The 27,524-nt window shown below is 31.1% G+C and overlaps 3 protein-coding genes across 3 annotated transcripts; 1 reads left to right on the top strand and 2 right to left on the bottom strand.

Moving 5' to 3' along the window:
* Positions 1 to 20: 20 nt before the first annotated feature.
* On the bottom strand, positions 21 to 3,412 carry LOC104904522 (hypothetical protein). Its single transcript, XM_010692792.4, has 3 exons — positions 3,254 to 3,412; positions 608 to 940; positions 21 to 243 (listed from the first exon to the last, which is right to left on the bottom strand). Exons 1-3 carry the CDS (start codon positions 3,324 to 3,326, stop codon positions 239 to 241), a joined length of 411 nt encoding a protein of 136 aa, XP_010691094.2. The 5' UTR covers positions 3,327 to 3,412; the 3' UTR covers positions 21 to 238.
* Positions 3,413 to 8,478: 5,066 nt separating this feature from the next.
* Positions 8,479 to 10,390, bottom strand: LOC104904521 (uncharacterized). Its single transcript, XM_048636204.2, has 2 exons — positions 10,214 to 10,390; positions 8,479 to 9,065 (listed from the first exon to the last, which is right to left on the bottom strand). The coding sequence occupies exons 1-2, from the start codon at positions 10,284 to 10,286 to the stop codon at positions 8,725 to 8,727; spliced, it is 414 nt and encodes a 137-aa protein (XP_048492161.1). The 5' UTR covers positions 10,287 to 10,390; the 3' UTR covers positions 8,479 to 8,724.
* Positions 10,391 to 23,830: 13,440 nt separating this feature from the next.
* On the top strand, positions 23,831 to 26,702 carry LOC104885023 (AAA-ATPase At3g50940-like). Its single transcript, XM_048637212.2, has 3 exons — positions 23,831 to 24,698; positions 24,770 to 24,921; positions 26,115 to 26,702. The coding sequence occupies exons 1-3, from the start codon at positions 23,831 to 23,833 to the stop codon at positions 26,583 to 26,585; spliced, it is 1,491 nt and encodes a 496-aa protein (XP_048493169.1). The 3' UTR covers positions 26,586 to 26,702.
* Positions 26,703 to 27,524: the final 822 nt, after the last annotated feature.

The raw sequence follows: 27,524 nt of genomic DNA, 5'->3' as shown, positions 1-27,524 counted from the left end.
TGAAACGGAGGAAATATTCATTATCAACCAAACTTTCACACTTATATATATATATATATATATATATTACATCTTTAGCTTCCGAATCTCATTACAAACATAAACCGCCGGAGAAGCGACGACGTTATTCATAAATTAAAGCAAGACGATTGAAATTAAGAAAGTCGAGAAACAAGCACGTACAGCCAACCACTAAAGCACCTAGTTAGCGATCGAGCTACATGCGTGGTTCTTGAGTTTAAGGCTCCGTTTGGTAGGGCGTAAAACGTTTTTTCGGAAAACAGTTTTCCTCTATTTTCAGTTTTACATTGTTTGGTTGGCAAAAGAGTGTAAAACCATTTTCCCTTGGGGTAAAATTACTCTCCCAATGATGGAAAACCATTTTCCTTTCAAGATGAAGGGAAAACTATTTTCCTTATCTCTCTTGTACACTCCTCTCATTACCTCTTTACTTTTCCTTTCATTTTCCTTTCATTTCATCATTTTTCTTACATCGAACCAAACAACGGAAAACTAATTTTGGAATTGTGTTTTCCATTGTAAATTGTTTTCCATGAAAATCATTTTACACTGAAAATGTTTTACGCCCTACCAAACGGAGCCTAAGACACACACACACCACCAATAAAGCCTAGTGGTACACATGCAAATTCACTACTACAGCAATTTGGTCCAAACACAACGTTACAATAACTGCCTGCACTCACGCAGCTTAAATCTTTCCCGTAAGACAACGATGTTGCAATTTCTTGCTTTTTTATAGCCTCCGCAAATACATCAAGAGTATTTGTTGGTCGTGTGATCATCATTTTTCTTTTCTGGTTTCCATTTTTATATATGTTGGGTTGGCGTTGTGCCGCCAATTCTTCTATTATCATTTTATTTTCCTCTGAAAATTGCATGTCTTCAGAATTTGTAACCATCCTTCCAAGTACTGGAGCTGCAAAATTAATTCGGAAGCCAATAGTTTGTGACAAAATTGTTAAAGCATGTTAAAGTATACAGTTAAAGAGAGACTTTGAATAGACAGTTAAAGGGTGACTTTTTTTTTATCCATATATGAGCCACGAAGGCACTATAAAGAAAGAGAGGGGGATTCAAACCTGTGACATATCATTCTCAGCACCTCAATCTTAACCACTAGGCTAAGACATCCTTGGTAGTTAAACGGTGACTTTGAGTAAACGGTTCATCACAAAAGGATGGATTGTTTAGTTCTTTTAAGGGATTTTATGAGATTAGACCCTATCTAGCTTACATACGTGGTTTTTGGTTTAATAAAAAATAAAATAGATGGTAGTACTTTGATTAAAAATTTTAATAATAATATAATGAGCTGATATATAAATGATATAATAGACAATAATACAAATATTTAATAAAATAATAGACAATAATACAATAATGGGTCAAAGTACGTACTAAGGGATTTTCTTCATTTCGTTTTTTGGTTTAATTTTTAATATAGGATATGTTTCACTTTTGCACTATTCACATACTCTACTTTAACCGTATTTTATGATTTTTATGTGCCGAGAAATATAGTCATGAAATCTTGTTAGATTCTTCTCGATCGATATATACTTTCAACAAATTTCTATAACTACTTTTATATATAGGGAATTAGAGATATTAATTGTTAAAGTTATGCGTTGGTAAGCGTGTCCATAAAAATGTGTCAAATATTTTGAAATAAAAGAAGTATATAGTAGTTTAATAATAGTGATCTCAAAGTTGGCTCGCTCGTCAAGAAAAAAATTAGAGCAACTAATAAACGAAAAGTATGAGCGAGCACAAATCGTTGTAAGTGTATGTTTTTGATTTGACATAAAAAGCTAAACATCTTGAGATTATATATACTAGAATTTTTTTGCACGCGATGCGTACTTGAATTTTTTTCGAAACAGAAACTTGATTTTCTTCGACATAAGAGTCAAAATTTGAACATTAGACATACAAAGTATAATTGTTTTTAGTTGCAAAATTTGATTGGTTTAATTCCTGTCACTTAAGTCTCTCACCAATCTTTTTGTTTTTTTTATTGAATTTATTTATGATTTCTAATATTATAATTTTTTAGTTAATTTTTGAATTAAGTACAGTACTTCATAAATTGTAAAGAAAGTGGACACTTTGATTTCAAGTCAATTTTTTCATAGGTTGTAGTCTATAAGTGAATTTTTAAGTTATTGTAAAGTTTTCTCATTTTAGTGATTTGCATAATGTAAATTATGCATTTTTTTTAGTTGACTTGTGAGTGACTGTTATAATTATATTTTTTGTATTTTTGTTTGAAGCCTCCTTTGATTTGTAAGTGAATTTGTAATTTAGAATGGGAAGGGGGTAACGTAGTCTCTTCATTCGGGGACACCATAGCTCCCCCCTTCCCTTATATAATAGAGATATGTTGTACTTTAATTCTTGAATGATATTTTACATAAACCTTTTTACCTTGATAATTAATCGCTATTATATAATAGAAAAAGATAGGTCCAAATTTATGTAAAAGTTTCATTATATATAGGAAACACTGCAAAAAACTAAATAATTTTTTTCCTTGTCTAACTTCTAAATTTCAATTTCACTACAAATGCACCTCTATTTTTTTTATCATGACCCACCATTAATTGTGAATGATTCTTGAAAATAGTGATTTGTAAGTAAATTTTTGTAAATGTTTTTGTATGTATTGACGTTCTAGGTTATTAGTTTTAGTTTATATGTTAATTGTAAGTTTTAATAAAGTTTCCTGATTATTTGAGTGATTTGCGTGATTTTTATAAAGTGATTTTCTCAATTGTATGAGTGGTTTGTAAAGTTTTTTCTTTTAAGTGATTTGTGAGTGAGTGTTGTAAATTAATTTTCGGTAGTTTTCTTTGAATGCCGATTTTGATTTTGACATTCCTCTTGTAATTTAGAAAGGGAAGAGGGGTAAAATAGGCGTTTCAAAAGAGGACACCATTGCTCCCCCCTTCCCTTATATAATAGAGATTAGCTCTGTATTTTTTAGTTGTACCATTTGTTTTTTCACATTTGTCGAAACGTTTTTTTAACGTTTATATCTCTTATTGGGTATAAATAAAAATTATAAAAATTTGATATTTGGAATCCTCATATTAAGATGAATCTAACACGACCCCACTTGACTATATTTTATCCTATATAATAGTACGAGATAACTTTTACGTAACTAAAAAAATACAGAGGTAGTATATATGCAGCGAAGCAATATACAAAACCAGAAGTAAGCTACCTGTTGCAGTACTGAGCAAGAAGAACATTCCTAAAACAGCAAGGGCAAGAAGGTTAATTGAGACCCTTTCCATTTCCTTGAAGACTGATTAGAAGTATATATATATATTAAGTGGTTGTTGATGAGCCAAAGACTTTTTTTGTTCACTCTACAATTTTCTCACACAAAGCACTCCTATTTATAGTAGCTAGATAGGCAATATAATGAAGCTCCCGGAAAAAGAAAAAAAAGAAAGAGATAAAGATGTATCCATATTATATTTGGCGTAATATTCCCTCCGTCCTCTATTAGTTTACCCGTATTCCTTTTAAGGGTGTCTCTTATTAGTTTACCCCTTTATGTTTTTTGCTATTTTTGGAATGGGACCACAAACTTTTCATCACGCATACATTCAACTTTAATATAAAAATAAGTTTCTCTTTCTTTCTATTACCCACAACATTATTTCTCCTAAAACTATGTGCAAAAGAAAGGGGTAAACTAATAGAGGACGGCGGGAGTATATACTAAGGTGTAAGGAAAATGGCATCTTAGATAGGACAAAGAGTCATATGTAAGTGTAAATAATGAAGAGCATAAAAAGCTCAAACGATGGAGGCGCGCCGTGCACGAGGTTATCTTTTGATACAAATAAATATGTTCTTTCCGCTTATATTAATAGGAAAGTCGGTAAACTGTGAAGTCATATAAGAAAATGGAGTAAACAACTAGCTACTAGTAGGGGAGAAGAGAGTATTGTATAGAGACGATATACTTCCTCTATTCTATCAAGTAATAATTAATGCTTATTTCTTGTAGAGTTGTAGTCTTGTGAGTTGTGATACTCTTGTGGGGATGGAGGATTTTTCATGCAATGCAACAAGAGTAAGGGTGTAAAGAGTTAGGTCTGCATACTTAGAGGAGAGTATGGGAGGGAGAGAGTGTTAGGCCAAGAACGAGTATAAGGTGTCACACTGGCAGGTAGTCGATTAGGTCATAAAAGGGTCACTTTAATTTGATGAGGGTCGGTATAGACTTGGTCAAAGCAGGTTGCAGGTCCAATCGATGTGACGCAGTCGGAAAATATGGAGAAAAGCAAGCGTTAATCTCAATCAAGAACGAACAGATTTACAAGCGATAAATCTGTAGAAAATCCAGAATCCACCAGAAAAGAGTAGGAACTCTGCGATATTATTAAAAGTCAAAAATTGCCTCCCAATAATGACCTAATAATGTTTAAATACTTAACACAAAATCCTAATACGAAATTAAGGAAAATAATAAAATCCTGAAATAAATAAAATGCTACTTAATTAAAATGCTGATTTCGGGCCCTAAACGATCTCGGATGGCTTGAAAAGCCTATAAGTCACGACATAGCGATGAGTTTGACTCGTTGGCCCGTTCCGCTTCCAGAAAGGTATCATAATAAGCAAGCGGACTCCGGAAGCCCGATTAGTAGAAATCATTTCAGGCTCTTTTGACGAAGTTCGTTATCGAACTTATCCGCTAACCTTCCTACGTCACGATGGGATGCCGATAATGGATGGGGCAATAAACATGAGCAAGGAAAAATGATATAAGAGATAGACAAAAGGCAATACATGTGTACACAAATTATATAAGTGAATTTTTATAATATAACTGTACTATTTCTAAAAGAATTATAGAAGTCGTGGCGTGAAAAATCGCTACCCAAAAGTTGAATTTCTCCTGTTACGAACTTACGAACACACATACTCTTGGCAAATAGCCTCCAGGAATACACGATTATTGTTACTCCGTTGTAGTAACGAACCATTTGAGAACACTATTAATCATTGCTCAGAAGATTTTTAAGGTTTTAAGAGTAAAAGACTAAAGAGATTTATCATGTGTTCTTAATCAACCATCCTTTAAACACTCAGTTCTCAATGTTATGTTAGGATTTGAATGAACAAAATGTTGCTATCTTGTTGAGGTTATAATTTTGGTTGGCTTCTTTGTAACATTGATGATTCGGCGGATGGTGTTCTATTAGCTATTTTAAATTGCAAGTGTTTTAAAGGTGTTTTAACTCTAGGATTTCTTACAATTACAACCAAAGGTTAGAAATCTTCCTCCTATTCTTTAATTATGTAGAGCTACTAAGGGCCTTCTTTTGGACTAAATAAAAGTAACATAACTAAACTTAACTGAGCTGAATGGCAGAAAGTAATTGAACTGAATTAAAGTGAAAATAAGTCCAAAATAATAGGGTCTTACACATCTTATTGTAGTTGTTGTTTTACCCAAAATTATAAAAACACGAGAGGTTAAGTAACGAAACAAGGAGAAGCCACGCCAACAATGTATAATCTAATCTATCCCTGATTTTACGAAATCCCCCACCTCAAATTTTCATCTTAATTCCTCATTCCATCTCGTGTCAAAAACTTTGATAAACTTCAAGTATATTAGATACTAGTTTTGAAGTTCTGGCGTTGCACGGGTTACAGTTTATTTTATTTTTGCAAATATTTTGTTAACATTGTTGATTTTTTGTTGATGTGAAATGAGATTTTTCAACCCAATTGTTATATAATTTCTCCATTCTTTTCTATTGCAATAATTACCATTATGAGTAGTTTCATCCGTTCAAATCACTTAACTTTTGTTAAAAAAATAACAACTATAGTTGACAACATCGTTTTTACTTTATGTTAATAAAACCATTATTAATTACTCAAATTGTTGCATTTACTTTATTAAGGATTTACTTATCTCCTACTCTAGCTAGTTTAACCCTCTATGCTAAACTGCTTTTTTTTTTCCTTACAAATCATGTCCAAACTCATTGTATGTTGCAGTAGAAAAAGACAGAAAAAGTATATGTCGTTATACTTTAATTTCTAGATTTGTTATTGTCATATATAAATTTTATATCTTTAATAATGTTCAATTAAATATTGTAGCTAAGTCTATTATTAAATATGAGAAAAAATAGAGAAATTTTTTTATTAATAGATACGGGACAGAAAGAATAGAGAAAAAAAATATGAGTGTCAGCCACAATCTTAATTTAACCTTTACTTATCAGTAGCACATATACATTAACACATATAGAATAGAAGATGGGAAAGCAAAAAAGAAGATCATAAGGATGGTATCATGAATAAGATAAATTAAATATAAAACTAACCTCTATTAATTAATAATCGAAAATACTATTTAAGAGAAAAAATATATTCATCAATCATGACCATATCAAGACTTATCAAACTTCCTCTTTTTTATGATCTGCGATCTCAAATAATTTAGAAACTCGAACCTTGATTTTCCAATTAGTTTTAGTAGGATTAAGTTCATCGAGAAAATAATAAGATTTGACATATAAATATATGAAAAATAAAAACTTAAATAATTATTTATACAACAAATATTTTAGGAATAAATAATTAGTCAATTGCATAATACCCCTTCAATGTCATTGATAAACTTTCAGTTGATTGTTCATGTAATAATGTCATCATGGTATGGTATATATTCAATACTATATGTCTGTATTTTTTTTTTTATCTTTATATAACTCAATTTTTAAAAGTATGATTTTGAAAACCATGATTGCTATTGTTACATATGAAGTAATACGTTATTTTTATAGTTAATTTTATATGTATTCAAAATAATAATAAATAATACGTTATTGTTCATCTAAATAAATATATTTTCATAAGTTGCAATTCTATATACGATATTTGTAGTTCTATGCAACACTTTTCTCTTTTTTGAACTAATTGTTCATAACAAAATAATGTTAATTCAAATGTTCCTTAATCAAGAATTTTCCATTTAATGTTAGTGGGACAAACTTGCAAAGACCTATTTTTTCTGATTTTTTTTATCTTTCTCACTTTTCTGTGCACATCTTCCAATACACATTTTTGAACTTAAATATCTTTCATTATATATTAGTAAAAATTATATATAACGACTGAATATTAATAATATACTAAATGAGACGAATCAAACAAAACCGCACATGAATATATTTTTTCTTATAAATTTAAAAAATTTGAGAAAATTCTCTCTAAATATGAATAGTGTCAAGATTTTAAACGAGAACAATAAAAAAACAGAGGGAGTACCTCGCGGCATCCCACCCCAATTAGGTGGGGAAAGGGGGAGGTTTAACAGTCATATCCACCCATAGTTAGGGGTGTAAGTTCGGTTTTTGGTTTGGTTTTAGATCAAAACCAAACCAAACCGAAATAAATTCGATTTTGAAATTTCCAAACCAAATCCAAACCGAAATTCGAACTCAATCCAAAACCAAAAACCAAACCAAACCAAAAAAATATTGAAACCAAAAACCAAACCAAACCAAACCTAAACCAAGGATTTTTTTATCTTTCAAAATCCAAACCAAAACAAACCAATTTTTTTCATATTCCAAAATCCAAACCAAACCGAAATGAAATTAAATCAAACCAAGATAAAAACAAAACCGAATTTAAACCAAACTTTCTGATAATTTGTATTTTTAGTTACAATATTTTTGTATTTTCGTAATTAATATTAAAAAAAAGAAACACAAAAAAATAATAGACAATAATTCGGTTTTTTCGGTTTTCCAAAACCAAAACCAATCCAAACCGAAAAAATATTTTTTTTGAATCCAAACCAAACCGAATTTCAAAAAAAACCAAACCAAATTACTAATTCGGTTTGGTTTTGTTTGGTTTTCGGTTTTTAACCAAATAACTTACACCCCTACCCATAGTTACCTTACCTGCATAAATCTACTTCTCTTTCGTTGGTAGTTTATCAGCTTCACTAACTTACTTTTCTTAGCTTTTTTATTTGGAGGAATACTTAAATAGACCTAATAATTAACGAAATTATGCGATTTAGCCATCTACTTTTGCACTTCTTTTTGTTAATAAACTTATGCTTCGTCTTCCTTCAACTTTTCAATCAACCCAGTTCAACCTTTTTTTCTTTTCCCCAATTTCCAAATTAGGGTTTTGGTATCATAATTATCATTATTCATTCATATACTTCAACAACATCCAATTACTTCCTCCGTTTCATATTATATTACTCGCTACACTTTTCAATTCACAGACTCCTAGGCAATTTTTGGAGAAGATAGAGGTAGAGAGTAAAAAAAAAAAAATGGGACTCATGTAAGAGGAGAAAGTTAGGGAGAGTTCATTGCCAAAAAGAAAAATGTAGCAACTAGCACGTAATGTGAAACTTCCCACAATGAAAAGTCATGTAGCGAGTATTATGAAACGGAAGAAATATTCATTATCAACCAAACTTTCACACTTTTATATATATATATATATAATATATATTACATCTGTAGCTTCCGAATCTCATTCCAAACATAAACTGTCGGAGAAGTGACGACATTATTCATAAATTAAAGCAAGACGATTGAAATTAAGAAAGTCGAGAAACAAGCACGTACAGCCAACCACTAAAGCACCTAGCTAGCGATCGAGCTACATGCGTGGTTCTTGAGTTTAAGACACACACACACCACCAATGAAGCCTAGTGGTACACATGCAAATTCACTACTACAGCAATTTGGTCCAAACACAACGTTACAATAGCTGCCTGCACTCACGCAGCTTAAATCTTTCCCGTAAGACAACGATGTTGCAATTTCTTGCTTTTTTATAGCCTCCGCAAATACATCAAGAGTATTTATTATTGGTCGTGTGATCATCATTTTTCTTTTCTGGTTTCCATTTTTATATATGTTGGGTTGGCGTTTTGCCGCCAATTCTTCTATTATCATTTTATATTCCTCTGAAAATTGCATGTCTTCAGAATTTGTAACCATACTTCCAAGTACTGGAGCTGCAAAATTAATTTGGAAGCCAATAGTTTGTGACAAAATTGTTAAAGCATGTTAAAGTAGACAGTTAAAGAGAGACTTTGAATAGACACTTAAAGGATGATTTTTTTTTATCCATATGAGCCACGAAGGCAGTACAAAGTACAAAGAAAGGGAGGGGGCCGGGGATTCGAATCTGGGATTTATCGTTCACAGCACCTCAATCTTAACCACTAGGCTAAGACATCCTTGATAGTTAAACGATGACTTTGAGTAAACGGTTCATCACAAAAGGATGGATTGTTTAGTTCTTTTAAGGGATTTTATGAGAATAGACCCTAGCTTACATAGGTGGTTTTTGGTTTAATAAAAAATAAAATAGATTGTAGTACTTTGATTAAAAATTTTAATAATAATATAATGAGCTGATATATAAATGATATAATAGACAATAATAAAATAATGGGTCAAAGTACGTACTAAGGGATTTTCTTCATTTCGTTTTTTGGTTTAATTTTTAATATAGGATATGTTTCACTTTTGCACTATTCGCATACTCTACTTTAACCGTATTTTTTGATTTTTATGTGCCGAAAAATATAGTCATGAAATCTTGTTAGATTCTAGCTTCTCGATATATACTTTCAACAAATTTCTATAACTTTTATATATAGGGAATTAGAGATATTAATTGTTAAAGTTGTGCGTTGGTAAGCGTGTCCATAAAAGTGTGTCAAATATTTTGAAATAAAAGAAGTATATAGTAGTTTAATAATAGTGATCTCAAAGTTGGCTCGTCAAGAAAAAAATTAGAGCAACTAATAAACGAAAAGTATGAGCGAGCACAAATCGTTGTAAGTGTATGTTTTTGATTTGACATAAAAAGCTAAACATCTTGAGATTATATATATTACCTCTGTATTTTTTAGTTGTACCATTTGTTTTTTCACATTTGTCGAAACATTTTTTTAACGTTTATATCTCTTATTGGGTATAAATAAAAATTATAAAAATTTGATATTTGGAATCCTCATATTAAGATGAATCTAACACGACCCACTTGACTATATTTTATCTTATATAATAGTACGAAATAACTTTTACGTAACTAAAAAAATACAGAGGTAGTATATATGCAGCGAAACAATATACAAAACCAGAAGTAAGCTACCTGTTGCAGTACTGAGCAAGAAGAACATTCCTAAAACAGCAAGGGCAAGAAGGTTAATTGAGACCCTTTCCATTTCCTTGAAGAGCTGAAGACTGATTAGAAGTATATATATATTAAGTGGTTGTTGATGAGCCAAAGACTTTTTTTGTTCACTCTACAATTTTCTCACACAAAGCACTCCTATTTATAGTAGCTAGATAGGCAATATAATGAAGCTCCCGGAAAAAGAAAAAAAAAGAAAGAGATAAAGATGTATCCATATTATATTTGGCGTAATATTCCCTCCGTCTTCTATTAGTTTACCCGTATTTCTTCTAAGGGTGTCTCTTATTAGTTTACCCCTTTCTGTTTTTTGCTATTTTTGGAATGGGACCACAAACTTTTCATCACGCATACATTCAACTTTAATATAAAATAATAGTTTCTCGATCTTTCTATTACCCACAACATTATTTCTCCTAAAACTATGTGCAAAAGAAAGGGGTAAACTAATAGAGGACGGCGAGAGTATATACTAAGGTGTAAGGAAAATGGCATCTTAGATAGGACAAAGAGTCATATGTAAGTGTAAATAATGAAGAGCATAAAAAGCTCAAACGATGGAGGCGCGCCGTGCACGAGGTTATCTTTTGATACAAATAAATATGTTCTTTCCGCTTATATTAATAGGAAAGTCGGTAAACTGTGAAGTCATATAAGAAAATGGAGTAAACAACTAGCTACTAGTAGGGGAGAAGAGAGTATTGTAGAGACGATATTCTTCCTCTATTCTATCAAGTAATAATGCTTATTTAATTTCTTGTAGAGTTGTAGTCTTGTGAGTTGTGGAGGAATGATAAAACTATATTAGATATAGGCAGCATAACCTATATCACCAATATAAAAATGAAAAAGTAATGTTGTGAAAAGGAAGAAGTACAAAAATAATGTATTAAATTCAGAAAACATATTTTATTCAACTTTTTGAATGTGAGAAAGGGAATAGAAGGAGAATGGAATGGAATGGAATGGAAAAAGTGACATCCCCTCTCTCTCTCCTCTCCTACAATTGATCTGACCAAACAGAAAGTCATTCTCCAAAACTCCAAAATTCTTACAGTTAACTTTATTTTTATTATGGAGAGAAATAAAAACTAAATTAAGTGGGAAATTAAATGTTGTTGAATTGTGGAAAAAAGGTCTCGTCAATTTAGTTGTTTTGAAGATATTGTGGAAAATTTGGAGAAGAAAATTGGGCTTTCATGGAGGTTGAGAGCTGGGAGAAGAATCAAAAATCAGATAATTCAGAGATGAACATTGCAATACAAAAATCAGATAATTCAAAGATGAACAAAGCATGCGTAGAAACACAATATGTATCTGCATTGTACAAAAAAGACATGACCATCACATATGTTGTTCAGAATATAGCCTAATTGATAAACACAATACCATGTCTTTATTTTCATTAGTTAATAAATTGATAATAATAACATTAAGCTACAAAACATTTATATTAAAAAAATTGTTTTTATTTTTTTATACAACAAAACCATCATATTTTCAAGAAAACAATACTAGTGTATAATCTTAATTTGTGTGAGTTATCATCCAATAAAATCATTTATATACAAATAAACCTTATAACATGTATAAATTAACCAAAACGAATATTACATTGAACGTTAATGGAAAAAAAGTTGTTGCATATTAGTTCGTTTTTCACATCTGAATGATTGACTACTAATAACAGTATTTTAATGTGACGTTAATAATTTACGATGGGATTTATTAAGAAAAAAGGCATGCGTGGAAAATGTTCACACGAACACCATATCTATCATATTTGACAATATATGGCAACGCAGAAACACAATACGTTGCAATTATAACACCATTTCTATGTATTAGTGTATAATCTTAATTTTTGTGACTTATCATATGTATATACTAATAAACCTTTTAACAATAAATTACCCAAAACCAATATTATATTGAACGTTAATGAAAAAAAGTTTACGCATTTCATTTTTCGATATGAGGGATTGACTACTAATAACACTAGTTTAATGTCACAAACATAAGTAATTTACGATGTGGTTTATTAAGAAAAAAAAGGCATGCGTGGAAAAATAATGTTCACAAGAACACCATATCTATCATATTTGACAATATATGACAACGCAGAAACACAATACGTTGCAATTATAACACCATTTCTATCTATTAGTGTAAAATCTTAATTTTTGTGACTTATCATATATATATACTAATAAACCTTTTAACAATAAATTACCCAAAACCAATATTATATTGAACGTTAATGGAAAAAAAGTTTACGCATTTCATTTTTCAATATGAGGGATTGACTACTAATAACACTAGTTTGATGTCACAAACATAAGTAATTTACGATGTGGTTTATTAAGAAAAAAAGGCATGCGTGGAAAAATGTTCACAAGAACACCATATCTATCATATTTGACAATATATGGCAACGCAGAAACACAATACGTTGCAATTATAACACCATTTCTATCTATTAATGTATAATCTTAATTTTTGTGACTTATCATATATATATACTAATAAACCTTTTAACAATAAATTACCCAAAACCAATATTATATTGAACGTTAATGATAAAAAAGTTTACGCATTTCATTTTTCAATCTGAGGGATTGACTACTAATAACACTAGTTTAATGTCACAAATGTAAGTAATTTACGATGTGGTTTATTAAGAAAAAAAAGACGTGCGTGGAAAATGTTCACATGAACACCATATCTATCATATTTGACAATATATGGCAACGCAGAAACACAATACGTTGCAATTATAACACCATTTCTATCTATTAGTGTATAATCTTAATTTTTGTGACTTATCATATATATATACTAATAAACCTTTTAACAATAAATTACCCAAAACCAATATTATATTGAACGTTAATGGAAAAAAAATTTACGCATTTCATTTTTCAATATGAGGGATTGACTACTAATAACACTAGTTTAATGTCACAAACATAAGTAATTTCCGATGTGGTTTATTAAGAAAAAAAAGACATGCGTGGAAAAATGTTCACAACAAGAACACCATATCTATCATATTTGACAATATATGGCAACGCAGAAACACAATACGTTGCAATTATAACACCATTTCTATCTATTAGTGTATAATCTTAATTTATTTGACTTATCATCCAATAAATCATATATATAGAATAAACCTTTTAACAATAAATTACCCAAAACCAATATTATATTGAACGTTAATGATAAAAAAGTTTATGCATTTCATTTTTCAATCTGAGGGATTGACTACTAATAACACTATTTTAATGTCACATATGTAAGTAATTTACGATGTGGTTTATTAAGAAAAAAAAGGCATGCGTGGAAAATGTTCACATGAACACCATATCTATCATATTTGACAATATATGGCAACGCAGAAACACAATACATTGCAATTATAACACTATTTCTCTCTATTATTATATCAATTTCGACAATACATAACAATGGAGAAACAAAATATGTTGCAATTTTAACACCATATCTATCATATTTGACAATATATGGCAACGCAGAAACACAATACATTGCAATTATAACACTATTTCTCTCTATTATTATATCAATTTCGACAGAACATAACAATGGAGAAACAAAATATGTTGCAATTTTGACACCATTAGATATGTTGTTGACAATATAGCGGAAATGATAAACACAATATGATGCTTCATTTTAAATACAAAATGATAAGTTCACATATTCATAAAACCATAATCATACAAAGTACTTAACATTATCCATACAACCATTAGAATGTTAAGTGAGGTACTTAAAATTACACTTGCATTAGATCGTTACAAAAGAAAGCAATCCGACGCGCAAAAATACAACGAACATGTCATTGTTATCTATCCATTTCGCTGTGAAATCTTCCTCCACCACCCCTGACTTGCATTAAACTATCGGCTACAATTATGAACAAAAATTGTTAGAATTAAAATGTAACTCATAAACTTAAAAGTAAAGACCCAATAATGTTCTATAACGTTTTGTAATGTTTTTAGGTGAACTGCTAAAAGTTCTATAATACAAAGTAATATAAATTACCGGAAAATAAGCAATTTCAAGAAGTAAAAAGTCAAATTTCAGAACAAAAATCACCATCAAATAACTCGTATCAAATTCCAGAGCATAAAACCCACTCAATTTGCTCTAACACCACCATAAAACAAACCCACGAATGGAAAAAACATGAAATTTGCTACTTATAATACACGAAATTAAGACATGTTTAGAACTTTAACATGCAATTTTCATGAATTAAACCCACGAAATTTAAAAAACCCAAGAAATTTCTTGATGTACACCACACAATTTTCAAGTAATTAAACATACCTTCAATTCACGAAAAAACACAGGTACGCCTCTTTCTGGCGAATTTTCCGGCGAGTTCCGGCTTCAAACCTTCCGGTTCTGGTGGGTGGGTCTCCGGTGGGTGGGATGATGACTGAGGTTGAGGAGTGAGGTTGAGGAGTTAGGTTGAGGAGAGAGATTGAACTAACTTATGGAATGAGGGGGAATACCCCATTCCCTTGCTTTTGCATTCCATTTTACTAAGTTATTTGAAATGACAAAATTGCCCATGATATAGGTTATGCTGCCTATATCTGATATAGTTTTATCATACCTCGTGAGTTGTGTGATACTCTTGTGGGGATGGAGGAATTTTTATGCAATGCAACAAGTAAGGGTGTAAAGAGTTAGGTCTGCATACTTACTTTACTTTGAATTAAAGAGGAGAGTATGGGAGGGAGAGAGTGTTAGGCCAAGAACGAGTATAAGGAGTCACACTCGCAAGTAGTCGATCAGGTCATAAAAGGGTCACTTTAATTTGACGAGGGTCGGTATAGACTGGATCAAAGCAGGTTGCATGTCCAATCGATGGGAGGTCGATAATAGATGGGACAATAAACACGAGCAAGGAAAAATATGATATAAGAGATAGACAAAAGGCAATACATGTGTACACAAATTATATAAGTGAATTTTTATAATATAACTATTTCTAAATGAATTATAGAAGTCGTGGCGTGAAAAATCACTACCCAAAAGTTGAATTTCTCGTGTTACGAACTTATGAACGTATACTCTTGGCAACTAGCCTCCAGGAATACACGATTATTGTTACTCCATTGTAGTAACGAACCATTTGAGAACACTATTAATCATTGCTTAGAAGATTTTTAAGGTTTTAAGAGTAAAAGACTGAAGAGATTTATCATGTGTTCTTAATCAGCCATCCTCATTTAAACACTCAGTTCTCAAAGTTATGTTAGGATTTGAATGAGCAAAATGTTGCTATCTTGTTGAAGTTATGATTTTGGTTGGCTTCTTTGTAACATCGATGATTCGGCGGATGGTGTTCTATTAGCTATTTTAAATTACAAGTGTTTTAAAGGTGTTTTAACTCTAGGATTTCTTAAAATTACAACCAAATTAAGTATGTAGAGCTACTAAGGGCCTTCTTTTGGATTAAATAGAAGTAACATAACTAAACTTAATTAAGCTGAACGGTAGAAAGTAACTAAACTGAATTAAAGTGAAAATAAGTCCAAAAGAATAGGATGTTACACATCTTATTGTAATTGTTATTTTACCCAAAATTATAAAAACACGAGAGGTTAAGTAACGAAACAAGGAGAAGCCACGCCAACAATGTATAATCTAATCTATCCTTGATTTGCGAAATCCCCCCCTCAAATTTTCCTCTTAATGCCTCGACGTTGTTCCATCTCGTGTCAAAAACTTTGATAAACTTCAAGTATATTAGATACTTGAAATGTTGGACCTTTATTCCATATCATGGGTTCATGTAGCTGATTGGTTTATTTCTATAACAATGACTATAAGTTATGTCCTTGATTTCATGTTTAGCATGAAAGTTATCATATTATTAACCCTGATTATTACGTCTTTATCTTCGCGGTCGGTTGTGAAGACAAATTCTCCATGGATAATTATAGGATTAAATATTTTCGTCGTATTCGAGTTTTTCTAGTGAGAAACCTTTTATAGATCTTCATATATTTCATTGATGGTACTCTATACCCTAGTTGGGCAAGTCCAAGATGGTGTTTTTTTGTTATAGATGTATATTTAACGCATGAGGTTACAAAAATAGTTTGATTTGAAGTTTTTCAAACTTTTGGAACAGTTACATCTCAATCTGATGAAGATGAAGATGACAATTGAGTATTTGAGTACAAGAAAGTAAAGATCGATATAGTTTGATTAGATTTTTAAGTATGGAAGGTGTTTTTTTTGGGATCCGTAATATGGAAGTGCTAGAAATTCTATAATTCAAACTCTTTATTTAATTTGTATGAGCATTATCTTTTACATAAATTATTAAAAAAAATGATCTAATTTTAATATAAAAGTATAGTCACTAAATTACATAAAAATTCGAATCCACAACTTCAAGTATGGAAGTAAGAAATCCAACCATTACTCCACCATACCATTATTATAATCAAAATTAATGATGACATATGAATAGAAAACGTTTGAAATACATATAATGAATAAGAGGAATTTTTCAAATGAGGATGAGAATACTTATTTAACTAACTAGAATTTTTTGAATTTTTTTCGAAATAGAAACTCGATTTTCTTCGGCCTAAGAGTCAAAATTTGAACATTAGACATACAAAATATAATTGTTCTTAGTTGCAAAATTTGATTGGTTTAGTTTCTGTCACTTAAGTCTCTCACCATTCTTTTTTTTTTTTACTTTTCAAAGTTAAATTCTATGAACAAAATAGAAATTTTATTGAATTTATTTATGATTTATAATGAATTAAGTACCATACTTCATAAATTGTAAAAAAAGTGGACACTTTGATTTGAAGTCAATTTTTTCATAGGTTGTAGTTTGTAAGCGAATTTTTAAGTTTTTGTAAAGTTTTCTCATTTTAGTGATTTGCATAACGTAAATTATGCAATTTATGATTTCAGTTGACTTGTGAGTGATTGTTATAATTATATTTTTGGTTTTTTTTGTTTGAAGCCCCTTTTAATTTGTATGTGAATTTGTAATTTAGAATGAGAAGGGGGTAACATAGTCTCTTCATTCGGGGACACCATAGCTGCTCCATTCCCTTACATAATAGAGATATGTTGTACTTTAATTCTTGAATGATATCTCTATTACATAAGGGAAGGGGGGAGCAACGGTGTCCTCTTTTGAACTGACTATTTTGCCCCCCTTCCCTTTCTAAATTACAAAAGAATCTCAATACCAAAATGGGGGTCAAACAAAGCCACCGTAAATTAATTTCAACAATCACTCAGAAATCACTTATATGAGGAAACTTTACAAATCACTCATAGAATTGATAAAATCACGTTGTAAAAATCACGCAAATCACTGAAATGATCAGGAAACTTTACAAAAACTAAAAATTAACTTATAAACTAAAACTAATATACTAAGACGTCAATACATACAAAAACATTCACAAAATTCACTTATAAATCATTGTTCTCAATAACCATTCACAGTTACATATACTCACAAAAATTAACTACAAATACAAATCTGAGAAAAACATAAGATTTTGACAGTGATATCACACATTCGTCCATCAGCGATTTGCGAACTTTCAAACAGGTACATAATTCTTTTAATCTTCAAAGTTATTTCACATTAGTCGACTGTTATGTACTTGAAAAAGTGGAGATAATAGAAATTAGTCGAAAAGGGCTTTATATAATTAGACTTAAATTTGATTCATTTCCATATAAAATCTGAAAACAAGATGTGTATGAAATTTGATTCATTTACGACACCGATGAAAACGTTACAAATTTAGTTCTTCTTTTAAAATTCCAATATAAATTTTTGCCCAAAACTTTTGCAAAATATCCATGTTTAGAAATAAATTTTGAAAAACAAAACAATATCAAACCTTTTTGCGAATAACTTTTGCAAAAATTCATTTTCAGGAAAAAAAATTTTACATACATCAATTTGCAAAATCAGATTGTGTATGAAAATTTTAAAATATCATTTCACCTATAATTGAAACTCAAATTGTTAAAATCTAGAAAAGGAGAAAAATAAAAAATGACCATTCTATGCGAAATCAGATTGTGTATGAAAAACTTAAAAGTTCTTTTCAAATATAATTGAAACTCAAAGTGTTAAAATTTAGAAAAGGAGAAAAATTAAAATGACCATTTTATGCAAAATCAGATTGTGTATGGAAAATTTAAAATTTCATTTCAAATATAATTAAAACTCAAAGTGTGAACATTTAAAATGATGAAAATTTTCAAATATCAATTTGTGACATCAGAATTTAGAAGTTAGACAAGGAAAAAAAACTGAAATTGTCTTATACTTTTCGGTTACAATTTTGGAATCATAGAGAAACTACTGAAATCCATATCAAAAACTATTATAAATTACAAAAATGAATAAAACCCAAAAAAGAACATGACGATATTTAGTAAAGAATATCATACTGATTATAAAAGAACATGCGCATATAATAACTTGAGAAACAAAAAACTATTCAAAATCACAAAAATGAATAACAACATAAAAAGAACATGAAAGAATCTTATTCACAAAATGGAGGTGAACTTAAATACTAACTTGCATTTTCAGTTTGTTTACTACTTAATATTAGGCCTAAAAATATCATCGCACGCATCGCGTGCACAAAAGGCTAGTTTTACATAAACCATTTTACCTTGATAATTAATCGCTATTATATAATATAAAAAGATAGGTACAAATATATGTAAAAGCTTCATTATATATAAGAAATACTATAAAAAAGGTAAATAATTTGTTTCCTTGTCTAATTTCTAAATTCTGATTTTACTACAAATACACCTCTATTTTTTGTCATGACCCACCATTAATTGTGAATGGTTTTTGAGAATAGTGATTTGTAAGTAAATTTTTGTAAATGTTTTTGTCTGTATTGACATTCTAGGTTATTAGTTTGTACGTTAATTTTAAGTTCTAATAAAGTTTTCTGATTATTTGAGTGATTTGTGTGATTTTTATAACGTGATTTTCTCAATTGTATGAGTGATTTGTAAAATTTATTTTTTTAAGTGATTTGTGAATGATTTATGAGTGAGTGTTGTAAATTAATTTTCAGTAGTTTTCTTTGATTGTCATTTTTTATTTTGATATTCTTTTTGTAATTTAGAAAAGAAAGGGGGGCAATATAGACATTTCAAAAGAGGACACCATAGCTCACTCCTTCCATTATACTATAGAGATAAATTGTAGCAAAAAGAAAATCCGGAGACTCGCCGGAGCCTAAATACTATAGTTGTTCATAACAAAATGTTAATTCAAATAGTTTATCAGCTTCCTTAACTTACTTTTCTTAGCTTTTTTATTTGGAGGAATACTTGAAAACGTAATTAACGAAATTACGTAATTACGCAATTTAACGAAGTGGGAAAAACTTATGCTTCATCTTCCTTCAACTTTTTAATCAACCCAGTTCAACTTTTTTTTCTTTTCCCCAATTTCCAAATTAGGGTTTTGGTTCTTCGCAAAAATGGAGGAGAAGACGGCGAAATCAGAAATCCACCTCCCAATTCTTCCAGACGATCTGATAGTGGAGCAAATTCTGTCTAGACTTCCGGTAAAATCCCTAATCCGATTCAAATCTGTATCAAAGTATTGGTTTTCCACAATTTCCAGTAATAAATTCGAAAAAACTCACCTGAAATTCTCCTATTACTGCCCTCAAGTTCTCATGCTTGAAAATGGTTATTTAGATAGTTTAAACTACTGGTTATCCTTAGATGAATCATGAATGTAGCAATGTGAAAGAATTAGTTGCATTCTACTGTAAATATCCAATCATTGTCCTTATGACGAAGATTTTTGCTTTTATCTATGTAACCCTGCAACTCAACAATGTAGTAGGGTTGGTAGTCCTTATGATAATCATCCTGAATCTATGGGTGTTTTCGGCTCCGGGTTCGGTTATGTATCTTCTATTGATGACGATAGGATAGGGTGCATTAGTGAGAAAGATCAGAAAGGGCGTCATGTTGATTTTTTTTCTTTGAGGACTGGGAAATGGAAAAGAACAACTACTTTATATGACAATTATTATGAGTGTCGATTGATGATACTATATACTGGCCTCCTCGGGTTTCACATGGTGGGAATGATGATAAAAGTCACATTCTTGGGTTAAATTTAGTTAGTGGGGAATTGAACAAAATCTCGTTGAAGGATGTGATTAGTGGTTACAATGAAGTTGACATATTTCGGATGAAAGGGTGCTTGTCTTTGGGTTGCAGGAGCTATTTGAAAGGTTATCATATTTGTGATGTTTGGATGTTGAAGTAACATGATGATTGCACTTCTTGGGAGAAAGTTTTCTCTCTCAACACCGGAGACACAAAGTTGCTATATCTATTTGAGATGAGGAAGTATTTATTAGGTGAATATCCAGAGGAGCTTAAGCTACTTGACCCTAGTAAGGTTACTCTAGAAGAATGTGAAGAAAATACTATTATTTGGCAAGGATCCGAACACGTAGCTGACACTTTAAGTATAGCGTGTGGTTATGTTGAGAGTTTGAGTTCGCCTTTTGGGACAACGAAGTATGATGAGGATGAAGATGATCATGAGATTAAGGAATAAGAAAAGACTTTAGAGCCGAAGCATAAAGCATATGATTTGTGTCATTCTATATTTAGTTTCTCTTGCTCCAGCCTTTTGTTACTTCCCTTGCAGTTTAAATGTTACTTGAACAAGCTGCTTACTGGATTTATGAACTACTAGAAGTGGGAGTTCAATAAACTTTTGGTTTTCTGTGTATATCAGTCCACTTTTGGCTCATTTCTGGTCCATTTCTCTGTTTTCTGTTGCAAGTATTCTAGAAATTACTCTGCTACCTTGTGAGTTGTGACAAGTATTTGTCTTGCTATATAGGTCCACTTTTGGCTTATTTCTGGTCAGTTTCTGTTTTCTGTTGCAAGTATTCCAGAAATTAGTCTGCTGCCTTGTGACAAGTATGTCTTGCTACATAGGTCCACTTTTGGGATTTTGTCTCATTTATGGTCAATTTCTCTTTTGTGTTAATTATTGCACATAATCCATAAGGTATTGTCTGTGCTACCTTGTGATAAGTATATCTTGCTTTGATGAGTTGTGTGAAGCTGATTGGAATATCGAAGCAGTACTTTAACCGTCTTTGTTCGAGCAGAAAATTCAATGTTTAAATGCCCCATTTATTTCTTTGAAGACCACAAATATCAGTGGAGATTTATGATGGAGTAGTCATGCACTCATGCTCAACATTGAGGTAGAGATGTGTGGAAAGATTCCCAAGATCATATCAAGCGATGTTTGTGATGCGGTAAAAAAGTAGTATTTTCTCATTTCATACGGTATCTATTATGTAAGTAGTCTTGAGTACTGCTAAAATGGTTCTCTGATCCTAAAAGGAATGTAATGGTTTTTTATCTGATATCCATGTTTCGTCGATAGAATATTTCATTTATTGTAGTGACCTTTGTATGTATTTTCAATGGAGTGATAGTTTTAAAAGGAAGACTTATCCTTTCAATCTTCATGGTATTGTTCTCATTAAAAGCATTCATCTTGCTTTTACATAGCTAGTTAAATAAAACGAAGCTTCTTCCTCTTTTTTTTTTTAAAAAAAATTGGTAAGAAGAATTCCTTTGGGTTGCTCTCGCACAGGTCCCCATCTCATCTTTACAAATGTCAATTCCGGCTTTATTTTGTTCCAAGGTGCAAGAGAGATCAAAATCATCACTGTACCGGTACTATCCTAAATTTATCCTAATGTTTTATCCATCTAAATAGAACACTTTCAAATTTTCTTTGTCCTTTGTCAAACTTGGCTATTCCAAAATGTGAAACGAGACTTTCACATAAACATTTGTGTGTTGGCACAGTTCTGGAGCCTCTTAAATTGGTCCGATCACAGTAAACTGCAAAGACATCACTCCTTTGATAGCTAACAGCTTTTCCCAGGTGTTCTTATCTTTACATGGTTGCAACGACGCAACGCAAGCAGAATTTCATCACAAACACATCCATGGAATAGTACTCTTTTACGCTCATATGCAGTGGCGGATCCAGAATTTTTAAATCGGGCAACTGTAAATAAACTTGGTTACAATATTGGCAAATGCTAATGAGTGTTTTGGGACGCTGTATAACAAACTTATATTTATAAAGTATTCTCAGAAAATGTTTTTTGTATTAAAATAAGTTTCTTATCAGCCTCATGGACACCCTAGATCGTATTTAAAAATATTCTATGTTCAAAATATTACAACCTAAAACATTGTTTAAAAATTAAGGTCATAAATGCCAAAATATGAAAATAAATAAATATTTCAAATACAATTATACTTTCTTCTAAAAATATGCGAATTTTTTCAGCAGCTAATTCTAATAACAAAATTATTTCTCTCTATATACCATTTTTAAAATTAATTCCCTTGATAATGTTCACATAGGACTGAAAGTGATTTTTTTTTTCTTTTTAGTATTAAACTAAAAAGCTAACAAAAACAACGGTTAGCTAAGATATACCGCTACTTCAATTAGTGATATTGCTTTAATGGACCTCTAATCAAATTAAAGTAGCAGCTCACCAAAATTGATACCACTTGTGGTTTACTTGTAATTCATTCGCTTATCACGCATTATCTTTCCACTGCCATATTTGTTCTCTCTCCTCTTCTCAATTTTGATCACCCTCCTCCATATAACATACCTTCATCATCCAAAAATTGGATAATACCCATTAAAATCCTATACCTCTACAATAAGTTTTGTTGTTTGTTGATGTGTTTCCTGACATATATGAGTACAAATAAATACTATTCTTAAATACTACACTCCTATTATTTGGTTTCATTTCTTCAAGGATTCATATCTTTTCTCTCTCTTCATTTCTTTATTGCTTTGTTATTTTTGTTTCCAATTTCCTTCTTCTTCAACCTTTATCAGCTAAAATTTACACATTTTTCCACTTTAGGGGTACTGCAGTACCCCCAACGTCCCCTCTAAATCCGCCAGTGCTCATATAGTCGGGATTTCGATTAATGCGCATTTCTTAAAATGCACATAATGTTTCAATTAATAAAATTTCTCTTCAAAAAAAAAAAAAAAACCAAACAAACTGTTATCAATAAGAGCAAATTTAGCAAAATCGAGAAATAAAAAAAAATGAAGAAAGAGATAAACAAAGAACGATAAGTGTTTTTCTTAAAGGTTTATGATAGAATTTTATTTGTCAAAGTGATAAAATTCGCAAAGATAAAATTATATATGTTACATATATTTATCCTATCAAGGACAGAGAGATATTCCCTGTCAAAAAAAAAAAAAGAGAGAGATATTCATGACTTCCTTAACATCCACGCAAAAAGAAAGAAAAACAGAAGCTTGGCCTCCTAATTGAAAAACATCGAGTCTCTTATGGCGGTTAGAATCTTTATAAATATACCTAATAGGCTAATCTTAGTTAATTTCACTTCCCAATTTTTGCACCCCAAAACCCTACAAACACAAAAACCATGAACACTCAATTTAATGCAGCCTCTATATTCGCCTTCTTTGGCACATGTACGGCATTCTTAACACTCTTCAAACAATTATACTATCAACATGTCCCTAAATATATCCGTGAATACATCGATGAGGTGATCAGGAAGCGGTTTAATAAGCCATCAATCTTAAATCCCAAATTATTCACCCTCATAATCAAAGAGTACTACGGCGACAAGGGCGGCTATGGTTGCTACAGTAGCAACGGAATCTACAAGGCTTGTGAAGCATACCTTTCCACCACCCTTCGATGTTTATCGAATCGACTCGAGGGGTGCCGCAATAATGTTAATGGGGCACCCGTTTCTTATCACTTAGCCCAAGGGGAAGAGTACGTTGAGTATGTTCGATTGAGTGACAAACATAATAATGTAAAACTCTGTTGGAAGTTTGCTTGCAGGAATGATAAGGGTGAGGAGGACAATTTTGGTAACAGGAAATCGTTCGAATTGAGCTTTGACCCTCGATACAAGGATATGGTGCTCGATAGCTTCCTTCCCTCGGTTGTGCTAAAGAAATATGACTATATGGTAGAGATGAAGAAGGAGATTCATCTACACACTTTCGATGGCTCGTCTTCTAGGTATTGTCATTGGGATCGTGTGTTGTTTAATCACCCTTTTACTTTCGACGCTTTGGCGTTGGATCCAGAGATGAAGAAGTCCATTGTAGATGATCTTGACATGTTTTTAAGACGAAAAGAGTTCTATAAAAAAATTGGGAGAGCTTGGAAAAGAGGGTACTTGCTTTATGGACCTCCAGGAACAGGGAAATCTAGCTTGATTGCAGCCATTGCTAATTACCTTAAGTTTAATATATATGACTTACAACTTGCTAGTATTGATGATGATTCAACCTTGAGGAAATTGATGGTTTCTATTACTAATAAGTCCATTCTTGTGATCGAGGATATCGATTGCGCGTCCGGTTGTCTAGAAACGCCTCTTTTAATAGAGAATCAAGGGATTGTTATACTGATGATGAGGAGGGTGAGGATAATGATGATAATGATGGTAATGAGGGAGCAGAAGCTGCCCCTGTTTCCATGGAGAATTCAGAGGTTAGTATAATTACTTTTTTTTTTTTTTTTTTTGAGGGGGTTAGTATAATTACTTGTTCATTCTTTAATTTGTTTTAAACTTTAGTAGGCCTTTTCTCTCGATTTGGCGAAAATAGTATAAAAGACTTTATTTGACCGAAATAGTAATTTATGAAATATAATTAATTCAATATAAACTATTGGAGCTGCATCAGTTTGTGGTTTGGGCGGTGACCAATTTTATGCGGAAACTTCTGACGCGGGGTATATATAGGTTATTTACCTAATTGTTTTAGACTACTAATTAAGTTTAATTCTTTCTGTAATCCGATTTTCCTCAGATAATAAAATATTCTCTATGTATCCGTGGACGTAGTCAAATTGGTGAACCACTTAAATTTGTTGTGTGTTTTTCATTGTTTTACATTCGATGATTTTTTTTATTTTTCAGTCCGTTAAAAGTGATACAAAGTGTAAGAAACGAGGAGATAGTTGTACAATTGTACTATATAAAAGTTGTGAAATTAGCAAGCATTTTATAATGAAAATTTTGCATATAGTGAGGTTGTCAGTACAAGATGTGCCCTAATGTCGAAGGGATAGTATTCATCAAAGATGTTCTCCAACCTATTTAAACACATTTTGCTAATATCAACACAAACCTAATATGAACTATTCTTTTTCGTATTATCGAGTATAATGTTGGACGTAAATTTAAAGAGATTAATTTCTATTTGATATTTTTCCTTTTCTCCTCCTATTCTCAAAAAAAACCATTAATAACTTTTCCATCTCTTCCTATCCACCAAAAAAATTTAATCTTAATAATTTATTTTAGCACGTACAAGACCCTTGATTAAGGTTACACTTATTGTTAGTTTGGTACAACCAATGTATACTATTCCCTTCGTCCCATAATATAGTGTTGGTTTCTCTTTAAAATCTTTGACCAAATATTTTCATTTGTATATATAAAAAAAACACAAGCACTATAGTTTTTTTTATAATCACGTGTGTAGTTTCATAATATCAACTTTTTAGATTTTTTGTCAATAAGAAATTGGAGATATCATATGTCAAATGTTTACGAATATCTTGTAAAAAGAAACAAGCACTATATTATGATGTTCCATTCGAATCATCTGGAAGTAAGGTCTACCAATAATAACAAATTTATTGTGACTAATTAATGTGATATTGTTCAAATGATGCAGCAATCGTTCTCTCTTTCGGGGCTATTAAACTTCATCGATGGATTGTGGTCTAGTTGCGGAGATGAGAGGATCATCATATTGACAACAAATTATAAAGAACGTCTGGACCCAGCTTTGCTGCGTCCAGGACGTATGGATATGCACATTCACATGTCTTACTTAGGAATGCCAGGGTTCATGGTACTAGCTTCCAATTACCTTGGCCTTGAGGAGCATTCGCTTTTCGAGAAGATTGAGAAATTACTTGAAACTACAGAGGTGAGTCCAGCTGAAGTCGCGGAGGAGCTTATAAGGAGTGATGATCCTGACATTGCCCTTGCTGGAGTTGTTAAAATGTTGGAAGGGAAGAAATTAAAACAAGTCTCTGAAAAGAAGAAGAATAAGATGAAAAACAAGAAGGGTAGAAATAAGGCAATGAAAGGAAAAGATAAAGGTGATGGTGAACAAACGAATCAAGCAGAGGGATGCTAAGAATACTCTAGTTTGTTAATGACTCGTTGACCACTTTTTATTTTAACTAGTTATTAGACTCGAGTTATATCTTGTGTAAGGAAAATTTTTATTTATTACTCCCTCCATCTTTTTTTATTTGCTACATTTTGCCATTTAGGGGTGTTTCAATTTATTTGCTACATTTGCAAATATTTCCATATATAGTACATAAGTCCCACACTTTATTTACAAATTTTCCATCACTCCCTTCTTGATTTTGTAAATGTTTCCATATATAATACATAGGTCCCACAATTTACCTATTTGCTTTTTTGTTAATTCCATTTATGTCAATGGTCCCCACTCCCTCCTTGGTCTTTGTGAAAAAGTGCTTGTAGCAAATTAAAAAAGACGGAGGGAGTAATATTGTACCTTAAAATGTTATTTGGTCTCGTGGTTAAGACTTTAGTATATGAACTTGAGTTTACTGGATCAAAGCCCATATATACAATTTCTAATTTTTTTAATGTATGGAGAGTGCCACGTGACGCCGTTCCTTGTTTAGAAAAGCCTTTTAATAGTTTTAATAGATTCCTTGAAATATACGGAAATTGAATGAAGTTAATTTTTTCGCAAATATATAATTACTTTGAATTTTCAAGGCTCGATACACAAATTTCTTTTTAAAGATCAATATAAAAATAGGGGAAATCGAATAGGAATTTAAGCAATAAATAAAAATTACTCATATTAATTGACGCGTGATTATGTCATAAGTTATTTAATGAATTTAGTATAGTAGTATTCCAAAATGTCGTACCCATTTTATTTTTATCAATTTATTTGGACTAAATTATTCTCAATTTTCACACAAAATTTTCAAAATACCCTACTTTTCTTTTAAAATGACTTTATTTTTCTTAATTCTCGTAAAAAAAAAAAAAAGTAAATACTATATTATGAGATGAAAGAAGTAGG

Source organism: Beta vulgaris, chromosome 9, assembly GCF_026745355.1.
Source record: "Beta vulgaris subsp. vulgaris cultivar EL10 chromosome 9, EL10.2, whole genome shotgun sequence".
Classification (NCBI taxonomy): Eukaryota; Viridiplantae; Streptophyta; class Magnoliopsida; order Caryophyllales; family Amaranthaceae; genus Beta; species Beta vulgaris.
This window is presented reverse-complemented; position numbering and strand designations above follow the sequence as displayed.